Raw genomic sequence first — 16,188 nt, forward strand, 5'->3', positions numbered from 1 at the left:
TCATTTCACCTGGATCCATGGGGCCCTGTGGGGAGGGCTGTGAGCCCACGTCACAGATGAGAACACTGGGGCTCCAGTGAGGACACCAGCCACTCTGCCTACCCTCAGAACCCGTGTCCCTAGCCATGAGGGAGCACCGACCCAGCCCATGGCCGCGCCCATGGTTCCCCTGGATTCCTCACTCTTCTGGGCAGTCAGTGAACCCTGGACACACAGGGGCTTCCTCCTCCCTGCCCCAGGACAGCGGCGGGGGCCCCCCAGGTCCCTGTGTGCTCGGCGTGGGGCTCCCTAGTGCAGCAGGGAGAAGGTGGCTGCACAGCATGTGTGGGGACTCAATGCACTGCCATCCACACAGGAGCATGAAGAGAGCTATATTGGACTACATACAGAGGGGGACTTAAATAAACTGTCTGAGAGAGCAGGAGAGGGAGCTATAAATAAACTGATGGTGAGGGGAACAATGGCTCTGACTGGAGGTGGCCCTGGGAGGACCCAGGAGCTGAGCTGTGCAGAGCCGGGTTTGCTGCCACCACAGATGTTTCACTCGTGGCTGGGGCCAGAGCGGGGCCCTGATGAGCGGATGGGGAAACAGCTTAGAAGGGTGCGCACCCAGCTGGGTGAACGACGGTGGGGACGGTCCTGATTGGAGATTGTGCGCTGCCCACACCGGCAGCCCCAGGGCCAGCGCCGCTTCGTGAACCAGGGCTGGGGATGCTCTGGCTCTGGTTTGGCTTCTGGAGATGCAGGGGGCTCCAGGGAATCCACAGCTGGCACAGTTGCCAGGGACAGACAGGCTTCAGGTGGCTCTGGCTGGGGAGCAGACGCCGGGGTTGCCACCAAATCTGACCCCAGAAGTGCAGCAGCCGCTGCGGGAGGCACCTCCAGGTCTCCTCCTGGTGCTGGAGCTGCAGGAGGAGAACATGTCATGAACACCACTGCCCGTTCCTGCTGCGCTTGCCAAGAGGGAGATGTCCCTGGCTTCCAGAAGAGCCCCAGCCCTGTGCCCACAGCAGAGCCCTGGGCGGAACGTGCTGCAGCCCTGGGACTCTGAGCCTGGTCTTCACTCCAGCCAACACCAGCCTTGGAGCCTCCTCCCAGTGTGGGGCAGCCCCGAGACCCTCTCAGGCTCCCACGCACACACCCCAGTCGTCCTCACCCTCGGGCTCCGCTTCAGCCTCAGCCTCCTGGGGCTCTGGATCCTCCAGCTGCATCAGGAGCAGCTGGGCTCGGCGTGCCAGGTCTGAGCTGGGCATCTGGAGCTGGACGTAGGCCAGCAGCTGATTCAGGCTGGCCAGGTCCTGAGGCTGACAGAAGTGCTCCGGGTAGCGGTCCCGCCAGGTACCGAGGAAGGAGCAGAGGGCACTAGGGGTAGCAGGAGGTCAGCAGAGTCAGACACCTTCTGCCCACAGCCTCCCTCACCCCTGTGACTCTGGGTTCTGGGCTGAGGATACACGGCCTTGTTTGCAGGTGGGCATTGAGTGGTGGCGCATGTGTGAGCCGGCTGCTGCCTGCCTCCAGGCAGGCCCCTGAAATGGGAAGGGGTGGGCCAGCCTGGCTTGAGTTGTGCTGTGGATGAATTCTCACCGTTCCCCAGATGCCCAGGAACCCAGACAATTCTGTTCCCTGCTGAAGGCAACGTCACTGACCTCAGCCCTATAGCATTAATCACAGAAATGTAGGAGATGGGATCACGGTCAGCCCCCTAGTGGCAGGCACCCCCGTGTCCCTGCTGGGGAGAATGGAACCTCCCTCCTGACCCAAAGCCCACTCACTCCTTAGTGCGGTCGTCCTCTTCGCAGTGAGGCTGAAAGGATGCATACCTAGAGGAGGACAGGAGGTGTCACCTGTGGTGTCCTGTGTGCCACCTGCCAGGAGGTCTGGGGGAGGGGCTGAGCCCCTGACTACAAGGGAAGAAAAGCAGGGTAGAGACAGTGGTCTGTGCTGTGCACTGAATTTTATTAAGCTCCTGGACATGTGGCTGCACACAGTGGGCACTTCATAGTGTTTGCAGTGTGAGCTTGTGAAGTCAGCCTGCTTGTCCCCAGGGGTCTACGTGGGCCTGGGCCCCTTTATCACCCTCTGGTGTCTCAGTTTGGGTCACTACCAGGACAGAGAACCACACATAGAATCTGGCAGCTTCTTTCTGAATAGGAAGACTGTTTTGTCTGAGGCCATGGGTGGTGAGGCCTGAGGGCGCAGAGCCTCATTGGAGGGTGAACATAATGCTAAATGAGACCCCTGTCCTTGGCAGCCCACTCCTCCGGGAAGCACTTTCTGGAGCTCATCCCATTGGTCCCGAAATCACCAAGGGGCTTTTCCTCTGAGCACCAAAACTCTGCGTGAATGATTTACGACCACAGGCAGGGTCTGGGACATCACCAAGACCCAGTCGAGAGGTACTGAGTCATCCCATTCTTGCAGGTTCCGGCCCTCACCTTTGGAACAGCAGGTGCAGCACCTGTTGGGTGGTGGCGAACCTTTGATAGATGTTCAGGAATGTGGGGACGAAGAAGGGGTCCCCTCTCTGCTGGGCAGGCACCAGCTGATTCACCAGCTTCTCCACCATGCCTGTGTCCAGGGTCCCGACCCTGCTGGCAGCCGTCAAGGAGGGCACCGTTCCCACGTCTTGTTCCTGGTAGGGTGCTGCACTTGGTTCAGCTGCTGGCCCCTCAGGGGCCTCCAGCGCCTCTGCAGCTGAAAGGTGGACTGCCCGGGGCAGCGATGGTTCAGCCGACTCTGGTTGGGGTGCCGCTGCTGTAGTTGGCGCTAGATCTAAGCACAGAAATGCAGGAGCAAATGCAGAGGGAGAAAATATCAACACCACAGCCTTTCCTGCTCCTTGTGGTCAACCAGGAGTTTCCTTGCCTTCCAGGGAAGCCCCAGCCCTGCCACAACAGGACCCTGCCCAGATGTGGTGAGCCCTGAGGGCTCTGAGCCTGGTCTTTGCTCCCAGACAACACCAGGCTTGGAGCCCCATCCCAGTGTGGCTCTGCCCCAGTGCCCTCCAATCTCCCACGTACCCAAGCCCTCCTCACCTTTGGGCTCAGCCTCAGCCTCCTTGGGCTCGGGGTCCTCCAGCTGGGTCAGGAGCCGTTGGGCTCGGAGTGCCAGGTCCGAGAAGGGCATATGGAGCTGGACGTAGGCCAGCAGCTGATGCAGACAGGTCAGGTCCTGAGGCTGACAGAAGTGCTCGGGATAACGGTCCAGCCAGGTTCCCAGGAGGCAGCACAGGGCACTGGGGACAGGCAGGCGGGCAGCAGAGTCAGACGTCTCCTGTCCACACCCACCCTCGCCCCTGTGACTCTGAGATCTGGGCAGAGGATGCTCAGCCCTTGTGCAGGTGGACAGAGAGGGGTCATGTGTAGCCCGATGCTCCCACCTCCTCTCGGGTTCTTGAGATGGGAGGGATTGGGCCAGCCCTTCGGAGAAGGGTTGTGGTAGGGACAGATTCCCACTGCTGTCAGGATGCCCAGGAACCTCGTGTGTCTCTCAGGTTCTTCAGGTACCACGCCTGACCTCAGACTTCAAGTGGAAAACACAGGAAGGGTGCAATCCTGGGTCAAGGTCAGCCCCCCAGTTGCACCCCATGTCCCTGCTGTGGATAGTAGAAACCTCCCTCCTGACCCAAGGCCCACTCACTCCTTAGTGCGGTCATCCTCTTCACAGTGAGGCTGAAAGGATGCATACCTAGAGGAGGACAGGAGGTGTCACCTGTGGTGTCCTGTGTGCCACCTGCCAGGAGGTCTGGGGGAGGGGCTGACTCCCTGACTACAAGGGAAGCAAAGCAGGGCAGATAGAGTGGTCTGTGCTGTGCGCTGTCTTTTGCTAAGTTCCTGAGTATGTGCCTGCACACAGTGGGCACTTTCTTATGTTTGCTCTGTGGGTGAATTGAGCTCCTTCTTAGGTGTTGAGAGGTCTGAATCCCCTCCAGCAGCCGCTAGGGGTCCTATTCAGGCCATGATCAGGACAGGGACCCCCAGAGGGATCTGGAAGGTTCTTTGTGAACAGCAAAGCAGCTTTGCCTACGGCCATTAGAGATGAAGCCTTAGGTCCAAGGCTGTTTCATGAGCATGGGAGGAAATCTCTAAATCAGACCTCCTGGGCAGCCTATCCCCTCAGGACCAGGCTTAGAAAGAACTTTATCACCCTGGGAGACACTCCCCCGCTCACCAAGATGCTGCAAGAACACACTGAGGCCCTGAAGGGGAGCAGGGTGTCACCAAGTTCCAGCCAAGGGTGGTACGTCCCCCCTGCGCCTGCAGGTGCAGGTCCTCACCTTTGGAACAGCAGATGCAGCACCTGCTGGGTGGTGGTGAACTTGTGATAGATGAGCAGGAATGCAGGGACGATGAAGTGGTCCCCTCTCTGCTGGGCAGGCACCAGCTGACTCACCAGCTTCTCCACCTTGCCTGCCTCCTGGGTCCCCACGCTGCTGGCAGGTGACGGGGATGGCACAGTTTCCACTGTTGCTGGTTCCTCAGGTTCCAGGATTGGTCCTGGCCCCATCTTAGCTGCTGCCATCTTGGCTGGGGCCGGCTCCACTGGAGCAGAATCAGCTGCTCTTGGCGAGGGCTCCCCCTCCAGCCTGCTTGCCACCATGGTCCCCACTCCGCTGGTGTCCTCCAGGGGTGTGGCAATGTCACTGTCATTCTGGGGTGAGACAAGGAGGGTGGTTGTAATCATAGCCCTGATGTTCTGCCCCCACCCTCCTGCGGTTGTCATGGGACCACCAGGTCCCCATCCCACCCCCCGTCCCTTCCCATGGGCCACTGACTCCCCAAACTACCCCCTCCACACCACCCAAGATGGATGCAAGGACACCCAGGAGGATCAGCGGGGGAGGTCTTCCCAGGGGTCCTGGCCTGGCTGGCTGAGATCACCTTGGTTTCCCTCTGAGAGAATTGCCAGAGCTGCTGTGGGCGAGGGCTGACCCAATGTCTGTAGCTCTGGAGAATATCCGCAGCCTGGGGCTGGCCCCGGCCTGGGCCTTGGGATGTTGGGAGACAACACGAGAACATATCTGCTCGATGGCCTCTGACCAACTGAACTGGCTGGGTCACCAGCACCACATTGTGGGTGCCTGGTAACCGGGGTTCCAGGTTCTGTTGTGGCCATCGTCAAGGAAGTGAGGTCACTTCCTGAGGTCCTCTCAGCAGACCTCCCCTAGGTTTCTATCACTGCTGACTGTCCCCCAGGACAGATGCCGTGTGCACACCTGCATCCCATTATACCAGCACACACACACACACACCCCCGCCAGCTCCCTGAGGGAAGCCTGGGCCAGCCACACTTTCCAACTAGGAGGTCATAGACCAGGGTCAGACCGGCATCTCCTTCCTCCAGGCCTGTGTCTGGGTAAGTCCTGTGCCTCTCAGGGCCTCCCCTGTCCCCTCTCTGCAGCCAGGTGATTATTCTAGCATCTGCTTCCAAGGGATGCCCTCAGAGTGCGGAACACTAAGCACTTGTGTGAGCTGTGAAACCTGAGGCCTGGTATCACCTGTGTCTAATGCATGACCTAGAGATGGGAGGACCCCAAGAAAGGCTGGGACATACAGTGGACCATGCTGTCACCACCTTAGGGTGATTTATTGTAATATAGCATCATCTGCTCTCATAAACAGATGAGGATGTGACTCATAGCCATAGAGCATGTCTGAAATTGTTCTGATCTTGGCATGTTTCAAAGCCAGTTCTCCAGCATTTTGAACCCCACCCAATGAGGAATGTTGTAAAATACTGCACAAAATCTTGCTTTCATTGTCTTTTCTGGTGAGTTGTCATGGTCAGTTGGTTGTGTCGTGCCCAGGTCGTTAGATCCCCGCAGAGACCCCCAGAGAGTCAATCACACCGAACTGCAAAAGCAAGGTTTATTTGGGAGTACAAGCCGCGACAGGGACCCTATCCAACCAACCGGCACAGCAGAGGAAGGAGTGAGGCCCCGGTCTTTGGGAGAGCTTTTGAAGGAAAAAAGGGCTACATCAGCAGGAAAAGAGTTACATACAGTACGGAAGCTTTGGGTACAGGGAGTTACAGCGGGGACTTACAGCACGGAATCTTTGGGCGCAGGGAGTTACTTTGTTTAGCAGTCTCTACTGTGCTGTCCTTGGTCTACTGAGCTAGCTGTCCCTGGTAAGCTTTGGTATATCTGGAATGCCTGAATGCCTGCTTTTACAAGGACCCAGGTCTGCTGTGGGAAACGGAGGCTGCTTTTTTTTTTTTTTTTTTTTTTTTAAATGGAGGCACTTTTGGCTTCTCAGTTGAAAAGTGTGTTTTAAAAAACTACAGGCCGGCGCCGCGGCTCAATAGGCTAATCCTCCGCCTAGCGGCGCCGGCACACCGGGTTCTAGTCCCGGTCGGGGCGCCGGATTCTGTCCCGGTTGCCCCTCTTCCAGGCCAGCCCTCTGCTGTGGCCAGGGAGTGCAGTGGAGGATGGCCCAGGTGCTTGGGCCCTGCACCCCATGGGAGACCAGGAAAAGCACCTGGCTCCTGGCTCCTGCCATCGGATCAGCGCGGTGCGCCAGCCGCAGCGCGCCGGCCACGGCGGCCATTGGAGGGTGAACCAACGGCAAAGGAAGACCTTTCTCTCTGTCTCTCTCTCTCACTGTCCACTCTGCCTGTCAAAAAAAAAAAAAAAAAAAAAAAAAAACTACAGAAATTTTTTGTGTGCCTTTAACAGTTGATGCATCGTAAGTGCACATCCTTACCGGATGCAATGTGGTGTTAGATGTGTATAGTGTGTCATGAATATATGCTAAGTCGGGATACTTAGCATATCCAGCACTTCACACATAGGTTATTTTGTTGTGTGGAGGACATTCAAATTCTCTCTCTCTTTTTTTTTTTTTTTTGACAGGCAGAGTGGACAGTGAGAGAGAGAGACAGAGAGAAAGGTCTTCCTTTATGCCCTTGGTTCACCCTCCAATGACCGCCGCGGCCAGCGCGCTGTGGCCGGCGCACCGCGCTGATCCGATGGCAGGAGCCAGGTGCTTTTCCTGGTCTCCCATGGGGTGCAGGGCCCAAGGACTTGGGCCATCCTCCACTGCACTCCCTGGCCACAGCAGAGAGCTGGCCTGGAAGAGGGGCAACCGGGACAGAATCCGGCGCCCCGACCGGGACTAGAACCCGGTGTGCCGGTGCCACAAGGCTGTGGATTAGCCTAGTGAGCCGTGGCGCCGGCCTCAAATTCTCTTTACAATGGAGCTGGCACTTCTGTGTAGGGGGTTAAGCTGCTGCTGCTTGCAACACTAGCATCCCATATGGGAACCAGTTCCAGTCCCAGCTGCTCTGCTTCTGGTCAAGCTTCCTTCTAATGTGCCTGAGAAAGCAGCAGAAGATGGATCAAGTGCTTGAGCCCCTGCCACCCAATTGGGAGACTTCCATGGAATTCCAGGCTCCTGACTTCAATCTGACCAAGCCCGACCGTTGCCATTTGGGGAGTGAACTAGCAGATGGAAGATCTCTCTATCTCTGTGTCGCCCTCTCTCTCTCCCTCTCTCTAATTCCACCTTTCAAATAAATAAATTACATCTGAAAAATAATTCTCTTTACCTACCATGTCGAAATGTGCAGTGAGGCTTTTAAATCCCTGGTGGGTCCCAGGCGATGGTCACATTCGTGAGCCACGATTCTGGACGCAGGTTCTCCCTCTTGCTGGTGTCCATCTAGAACTTTGTAGATGGCGGGTCCCCTTTGGCAGGAGTCTGTTGTTGAGAAAAGAATCAGCACATGGTGCAAACCAGAGCATTGCACCCCGAAGACTTGTCCAGGCACAAGACAGTGTTGTAGAGCAGCCGTGTGGATGACAACAACCTGGGTGGAATAAAAATGTACAAAAAAAAAAAAAAACACATTCTAGCAGAGAAGCAGGATGCAGTTTGCTACACTGGGGACCTCCTGTCCTTCTGGCCCAGGACCTGCGGGTGGGCTGGGGGTCCTGGGACGAACTATGTCCTCTGCACTGTGGACACCCGGAGCCCTCGCTGTGCCTGCTGCACTGCCCTGGCCCAGGCACTGAAGCAGGGTGAATTACACCTGCCCCAAGCTCAGTGATTTAATGCATGCAGTGCACCTCCCAGAGCCCCCACCCTTACCCTGCCCATGCCCAGGGCTTCTAGACCAACACTAAGGAGCCTACGCGAGGGAATCTGTGCAGCCGAGCCAGAGGCCATTGGCAGCTCCAGGGCCCAGCAGGTGAGGCGGGCTCTACTGTCCAAGCGCGGCCTGGTCCTCCGGCCTTGGGGCCTCGCGGATGTGGGTCCTGGGGTGAGCGCGGTGTCCCAGCTGGCTGACACCTCAGCAGGCCCCAGAAGATGGACCGGACTGAGGCCTTGGTGAAGGGAGGTGAGCAGAGTGGCCAGGAAGGGAGCGGAGCCCTGGGGGACGACAGCAGTGGAGCGGTGAGTGGCCATGGGCTGGGGTGTGTGGACTGGGCACCGCTGGACGCTAGTGTGGCCAGGGAGAAGGGTGTTGGAGAAGTTGCAGACCAAAATAATCATATTTAGAAGATACCTGAGATCATAGCCATTGTTTACTTTTGTGCAATTTTGTTTTAACGGTGTTGTGTTCTTAGTGGGCAGGTCCTTACCTGTGGGTACTTCAGAAAGTTCATGGAAAATGAAGTCAAAAGATGTTTATTTTGGTGCTAAAGTATCAAAGCCTGTAAAGCTTTTTGTGTAACAAGTATTTTCCATGAGCTTTTTGAAGATCTGCGTATGAACTATCTAGTGATAGAGATGTTTAGAAGTGCTTGGTGTATTTAAAGTAGGAACAGTAGGTTAGCACTTTCCTAAATAGCTTTTTAAAAAAAAAAGTGGTAGGGAATGTGTGGAAGTGGAATTGATGAGCAAGTTTTGTGAACAGTACGCTCTGTTGTACTTTTGGTTGGGTTGAGGGAGGTGGGTGGGCAGAGATTACAAATTGTGTTTTTGCTACTGTGTGCTTAAAAATTAGAGCTTGGTACTTCCCTATATGTTACATGCATTTGACTTAACTTTGATGTTTTTTATATTTTGTGTATGTATGGGACAAAGAGTCCTAATTTTACAAGATCTGGTCTGTAGATATTAAAGAGGTTGCCAATGTATGACAAAAGTAGAGTTAATAGACTAACACATTTGGTATTTTTGTGTTAAAATTTATACAAAAACTGTCTTCTGAAAAGGACTTTTGGAAGTGAAATTGTCACTTCACATTGCAGTGACACGTTTGCCCACGTCTGCCTGTGGGTGTGAGGGGGAAGGAGTTGGAAGAAGGGAAGACTTCTCTCGACCTCCGTGAATGCTCCTATTTAGAAGACACCTTCTGATATGAGCAGTTCCCTGTGTGTAGTTTATTCAACACTGCTGTGTATGTGGTGGACACATTTAAGTCCTTGTTTGAAACATCTAATCCTTCTAGATGAAAAAATTATGTTAAAATTAGAGGTGGTAAATAATACATTTTGTAGATATCCTTTTGTTAAATTCATATGGAATACTGTCTCTTGGAAGTGGAATGATGAACTCCTGGTCTGAGCAGTACACACTGTGGTGTTTTGTGCTGCTTCAGGGAGGAAGCAGCGGGTGAAAGTCTACAGGGCTTTTCCCCAGAGTGTGTGCAGTGGGACAAGGTGAACCATTGTCCAGGCTGTTTGTCATGCTGTGTACATAAGGTATACGTAAAGGGCAAACAAGTCCCACTTTACAACACCTAGTCTTCCTGGATGTTAAAGAGGTTGCTGGTGTATGACAAAAGTAGAATTAGTAATCAAATACATTGAGTGTGCTTTGTGTTAAAACTCATAGGAAAGACTGTTCTTAGATCCACTTATGGAAATGATATTGTTAACATTCCCTGTAAGCATTACAGGTGCTTCTACCTGTCCACTGGGTTGGTATAGTTGGAAAGGGAAAGGTTTCCTAGCCCAGAATGTCCTTGTTGAGAAGACACTCCCTTTAGAGCCTTTGTAACGTGTGTGGGATTTTAGGGGCTCTTGTGTGTTTAGTGGGAAACTGAACTCCTTACTGGAAGCATCTGGTCTCTAGGTGTTTAAAAGTAATACTTGTTTGTTATTTCATAGGAGTGGTTGCATTTTGGGAATGGCATTGAACTTGAGAATGCTGAAGTCACTGGGTGGTGGGCGTTGGGGGTGGGGTCATGAGGGAGTATGCATAGAAGGGGTACCTTCCTGTTAGATTGTTCTGATTTTCTACCCATTGTTATATACATGCATTTTAGTTGATACTGCTGTGCATTAAAGATACAAATGTCCTAATGTCCAAAGTATATTCAAAGTAGAGGTAATAAGATAATGCCTGTATAAACACCGCTCTGGAGAATGCATAAAGTATAGACAAATAGGACGATCTTCAGGAAGGAAGGGTGAGGAAGAAGAGCTGCAAGCCAAGGAAGCAGGAGCCCCTGCACTTTGAAACATTACATCTGAGTGTGTAGACTCACAGGATTCTGTGTGTTTACACAGGGATCCCCTGGAGTAAGCTTTGGAGGTCTGGAGCAATTCCATTAGAGGAAGGGCAATGCCCAGCCACATTGCTCCAATGGGAAAGGAAGTCAGTAACCCAGGACTCAAAGTCAGACTTATGCATATGGCTGAAATTTTATTCATGGGCTTAGATTCTTGTTGGGGAGAGATGATCACACAGAATTTCTACCCCCATAGCAAGATGACCAGGTCAGTGTATATAAATATATGTGGCACTCGAGGAAGTTCTGGAAAGCAGCATTAAAAGATAAGTTCATGGAACCAGCGCTATGGCATAACAGGTACAGCTGCAGCTTGTTTGCTGGCTTCCCATGTGGGTATCAGTTCGAGACCTGGCTGCTCCACTTCCCATCCAGCTCCCTGCTAATGCCCATGTGGAAGACCCAGAAGAAGCTCCTGGCTTCAGAATGGCCCAGGTCTGGACACTGTGGCCATCTTGGGAGTGAACCAACAGATGAAAGATCTCTCTCTCTCTCTCTCTCTGTCTGTCTTTCTCTCTCTCACTCACTCACGCACTCACTCTGCCTTTCAAATAGATAAATGAATCTTTAAAAAAAAGGATAATTTCATTTTGGTGACAAAAAATATCCATGCATACACATGGTCTTCAAAATGCTCTTGAATGTGAATATTATGACAAAAAAACTCTGCATACATTTCAGTATTTCTGTGCCAAAATAAGCTTATGTTGGCAGTGCGCTCCAATTGCTTCTGCCTGCCCTATGATCAGCGCCACAGCAGCCCGTGCTCCGGCCATTCAGCTGGGACCTGCGCCTCTGCAGGTTTTTGTAGCAATTGCAAATGTCATCTTGTTGTCAATTTCTGTTTCTATCCATTCACTGCTAATATACACTAATAGGTTGAATTTTGTGTATTGATTGTGTGTCCTTTAATCTTGCTGAAGACTCTTATTAGTTATAGATGAGTTCTTGTAGGATATTTCTAATATTCTATGGAGATTATAATGTCATTTGAAATCAAGGACAGCCTCATTTCTTCATTTTCTATCTGTTTTCATTTATTATTTTGTATTGCCTTAATTATATTATGTAGAACTTACAGTACTAGTAAGAGTACATGTTTTAATAAAGTGTGAGAGGCCTGCGCCACGGCTCACTAGGCTAATTCTCTGCCTGTGGCGCCAGCATCCCGGGTTCTAATCCTGGTCAGGGCGCCGGATTCTGTCCCGGTTGCTCCTCTTCCAGTCCAGCTCTCTGCTGTGGCCCGGGAAGGCAGTGGAGCATGGCCCAAGTGCTTGGGCCCTGCACCCACATGGGAGACCAGAAGGAAGCACCTGGCTCCTGGCTTCAGATTGGTGCAGCGTGCCGGCCGTAGCAGCCATTTGGGGGGTGAACCAACGGAAAAAGGAAGACCTTTCTCTCTGTCTCTCTCTCACTGTCTAACTCTGCCTGTCAAAAAAAAAAAGAGTGTGAGAGCTTCTATCTTTCTTTATTATTGATCCAAGGTGGACAGCACTCAGTCTTCTACTGTTATATGTGATATTAAATAGAGGGTTTTTTTATAATTTTTTTCTCAAGTGAACATAATTGCTCCCAATTTATATCGTGCTCCGAAGCTTATCATGAATGAGAATTAGGTTCTGTGAAATATTTTCCTGTGTCAGGTAATATAATCTTACTCACTTTTCCCTTGTTAGCCTGTTCACATGTTGGACTACATCAGCTTCGAGTAAATGCTGCAACAGCAGTGCACTTAGAACAAATCTCATTTAGTTGCACTGTATACATCCTTTTAAACATTGTACAGTTCAGTGTGCTAATATGTTGAGGATTTTTGCATGCACTTTTATTCAGGAACGATATTGTACCACAGATTTTTGTTTTACTTTCTTTCCATTATTGTTTTTGTCTGGCTTTCTTATTAAGCCATAAAATGTCTTAGAAAGTATTTTCTCTTTTTTAAATTGTCTGAGATTGTCTGAGGTTAAATTAAGTTGGTGTTAATTCTTTAAATGGCAGGCTTCCACAGTTCAGCCACCCGGGCATGAAAATTTTATCAGGAGATTTAAAATGACAGATTCAATCCATTTATAATACTATTAATATGGTCTGTTTTGTTTTGGTTAAGTTTTCTGTGCTTTCTGATTTTTTGGGAAATTAATCATTTCCTCTAAGTTGTCAAATTAATGAGTAAGTTCCTTTAGTATTCCTTTATTGTTCTCTTAATGTCTACAGTAACCCTACGGAATCTGTAGATGATATTTCTTATTTCCTCTTCGTTTTGCTTTGTTTTGTTTTTAAAGATTTCTTTATTAATTCAAAAATCAGAGTTAAACAGAGAGAGGAGGGCCAGAGAGAGAGGTCTTCTACCAGTGGATCACTTCAAAACTGGCTGCAATGGGTGGACCTACGCTGATCCAAAGCGAGGAGCCAGGAGCCTCCTCCAGGTCTCCCACATGGGTGCAGGGGCCCTAGGGCTTGGGCCATCCTCCACTGCTGTCCCAGGCCACAGACAAGAGCTGGATTGGAAGTGGAGCAGCTGGGACTTGAACCAGCGCCCATATGGGATGCTGACACTGCAGGCAGTGGCTTAACCTGCTACACCACAGAGCCAGCCCCTCGTATTTCATCCTTGAAACCTGCAGGTTCTGTCTTTTCTTGTTATATTTTTGCAGTCTTGCTAGAGTTTTACCAACTTGACTGATTTTTTTTTTGACAGGCAGAGTGGACAGTGAGAGAGAGAGACAGAGAGAAAGGTTTCCTTTGCCGTTGGTTCACCCTCCAATGGCCGCCGTGGCCGGCGCGCTGCGGCCGGCGCACCGCGCTGATCCGATGGCAGGAGCCAGGAGCCAGGTGCTTTTCCTGGTCTCCCATAGGGTGCAGGGCCCAAGCACCTGGGCCATCCTCCACTGCACTCCCTGGCCACAGCAGAGAGCTGGCCTGGAAGAGGGGCAACCGGGACAGAATCCAGTGCCCCGACCGGGACTAGAACCCGGTGTGCCGGCGCCGCTAGGTGGAGGATTAGCCTAGTGAGCCGCGGCGCCGGCCCTTGACTGATTTTTAATAGCAATTTTTGTTTCATTTTCTAGTTTGGTTCTTTTCAAATTTATTAATTTCTGATTTCATTACTAACTTATTTATGTTTGGTTTAGGTATATTTACATCTTCTTCCTCTAGCTTCTAAGTATAAAATGTTAAATTAATGATATGAGTACTTTTATCTTTATTAATATAAGTATTTAGTAATATAAATTTGCCTCACAGCACTGCATTAACACCAATCTACATTTTATATATTTTATTCTCATATGAACTCAGTTAGATGCATTTTAAATTCCATTTGACACTACTTCTCTGACTTATGGATTATTATATATATTTAATGCTATTCATTTGTAGATTTTCTGGTTGCTTTTCTATTTTATCTAGTTGCTCCAAAACAATGTCTGCATTACTTCAGTTTCTTTTACGTTTGTTGAGGTATAAATTGTGGTCCAGAATGTGGACTATCGTACAGAATATTCTGGCCTATTTTTAAATGTATATTTTGATGTTGTGTAGGACATTTTTATATATCAGTTGCATCCTCTGCGTTGATTATATTGTTTGTATCTGCAACATTCTTCTTAATATCTTGCCTCACTGTCCTACCGCTTGCTGAAGGTGAGACTGTTGAAGTCCCAAGCTGTAATTGACACATTAAAGCTTACACTTGTCATTTTATTATTTATATTCTGTTTGTTTCTTTGGTTTTATTTCTCTACTTCTTTATTTTTGCTTTTATGTGTGTTATGTAAGCATTGTTCATGATTACATTTTGTTTTATTTAAAATTATTTCCTAGTTTGAAATCTTTTTGTATAGCAATAGCTTTCTGGGTGATTGCTCTGGGCAGTACCATACAAATAGGATAAGACTTATCATATCCTGCTTGTATCAACATTTTTCCACTTCAAGTGAAGTATGGAAATCTTCCTTGAATTTATTTCCCATTAACTCACCTTGTTTTGTGTATTGCTACCTACAGTATAAAATATGAAGACATATTTTAATCCAGTCATTAAATATGATTTGTATTCATTTTATTGTTGGAAAACTTCCATTAAAGATAAGATTACTAGTGAAAAGTTTTATTTTACTTTTCCTTCACCTTAGAATGTTTTTCTTTTTCCTAAGTGGTGAACTCTGCATTGACCTCAAGGTTAATCCATAGTAATTCTACATAAAAGAAAGACAGCAGGCCGGCGCCGCGGCTCACTAGGCTAATCCTCCGCCTAGCGGCGCCGGCACACCGGGTTCTAGTCCCGGTCGGGGCGCCGGATTCTGTCCCGGTTGCCCCTCTTCCAGGCCAGCTCTCTGCTGTGGCCAGGGAGTGCAGTGGAGGATGGCCCAGGTGCTTGGGCCCTGCACCCTATGGGAGACCAGGAAAAGCACCTAGCTCCTGGCTCCTGCCATCGGATCAGCGCGGTGTGCCGGCCGCAGCGCGCCGGCCGCGGCGGCCATTGGAGGGTGAACCAACGGCAAAAGGAAGACCTTTCTCTCTGTCTCTCTCTCTCACTATCCACTCTGCCTGTCAAAAAAAAAAAAAAAAAAGACAGCAGATAAATCCAAATAATGAACATGATTGTAAACCAGATCAGAACTATACAGACATGCCCCTGTACAAAGGCAGAGTTCTGATGTGCTGATCCCCATCTCCTTTCCCCGAGGATAATTCATGAATACTGACACCAGAAACCTCTGATTGCGTGTGTGTGAGACCTTGGTCTCCAAATCCCTTACACAAATGTCACGCCCCTGGACACGAGTTGGCTGGCTTCCAGGAACCAAGGTCTACTAAATTTCAAGGAGGAATGGAGATCCCACCCTGTAAGATGCATTGGAACTCCCATGACCACTTCCTCATCCAGGCTCAGGGGTTTAGAGGAAAATCAGCAAACATCAAGACAGGTGCAGCTCTACCCTCCGATGCCTATGGCTGGGGTGGGGCAGCAGTGCTCTAGAGAACTCTTTGTGTAACGTTGATGAGTCTGGGAGTACTCTCTAAAAGCAACTTTCCCACCTCAAGGCAGAGGTAGGTTCTGTGGGGAGCAACTCGGACTAGACTAAGTTACTGGAATTAAGACTTATTCTATGCATCTGCTCTCTCACAATATGGCGCTGAGAAGGGAAACAGCTTCTACACAGCTGCCTCCAGTTCAACCAATAAACAGCAGGACCTGCTCCTGATTGGAGGAGAGCAGCGTACTCGGCGTGTGGGTAGCAGAGTTGGGATTGGTGAAGAGGACTATAAAGGAGGAGAGAGACAACATGCACCAGGAACATCTAAGGGGAACATCTATTTGAAGGAACACCTGTGCAGCCCCCGAGAGAGCCGACTGGCGGTGTGCCGCTCCCCTGCGGAAGTGGGGAAAGTGGCCGGGGGAACCGCCCTTCCACGGAGGTGGAAGGGACAGTAGCCAACCCGGGAAGAACCAGCAGCAAACCCGGGGAGGGCCGAGCAGACAAAAGAACAGCGCAGGGTCCTGTGTCGTTCCTCCATGAAGACGGGGAGCGACAGGTTCATACACTGAGGAGTAGCCCTATTCAGTCGTCCGTATTCTGAACACTTGAATGAAGTTCAGGGACAGGTTAACTCAAGTGTCAAACATCCATTAAGATGCCAAACAAATTAGTTTTCTGTGTAAGTAGTGAAGCTTTCCCATCCCTACCTCTGCTTATCTCACATGGTGATTGCCTTCTGTTTCCA

The 16,188-nt window shown here is 50.5% G+C and overlaps 2 protein-coding genes across 6 annotated transcripts in view; one reads left to right on the plus strand and one right to left on the minus strand.

Moving 5' to 3' along the window:
• The window catches only part of LOC127487786 (solute carrier family 53 member 1-like), a 147,879-nt gene that overhangs the window by 65,703 nt on the left and 65,988 nt on the right, over positions 1–16,188 (plus strand). The gene's annotated exons all lie outside the window — the stretch shown is intronic.
• LOC138843210 (uncharacterized) lies at positions 315–8,408 on the minus strand. The gene is made up of 9 exons (XM_070051550.1): positions 8,091–8,408; positions 4,881–5,102; positions 4,277–4,650; positions 3,640–3,687; positions 3,036–3,235; positions 2,436–2,772; positions 1,773–1,820; positions 1,157–1,362; positions 315–905 (listed from the first exon to the last, which is right to left on the minus strand). The coding sequence occupies exons 1-9, from the start codon at positions 8,406–8,408 to the stop codon at positions 541–543; spliced, it is 2,118 nt and encodes a 705-aa protein (XP_069907651.1). The 3' UTR covers positions 315–540.

The sequence above is a fragment of the Oryctolagus cuniculus genome, chromosome 11 (assembly GCF_964237555.1).
Source record: "Oryctolagus cuniculus chromosome 11, mOryCun1.1, whole genome shotgun sequence".
NCBI lineage: Eukaryota > Metazoa > Chordata > Mammalia > Lagomorpha > Leporidae > Oryctolagus > Oryctolagus cuniculus.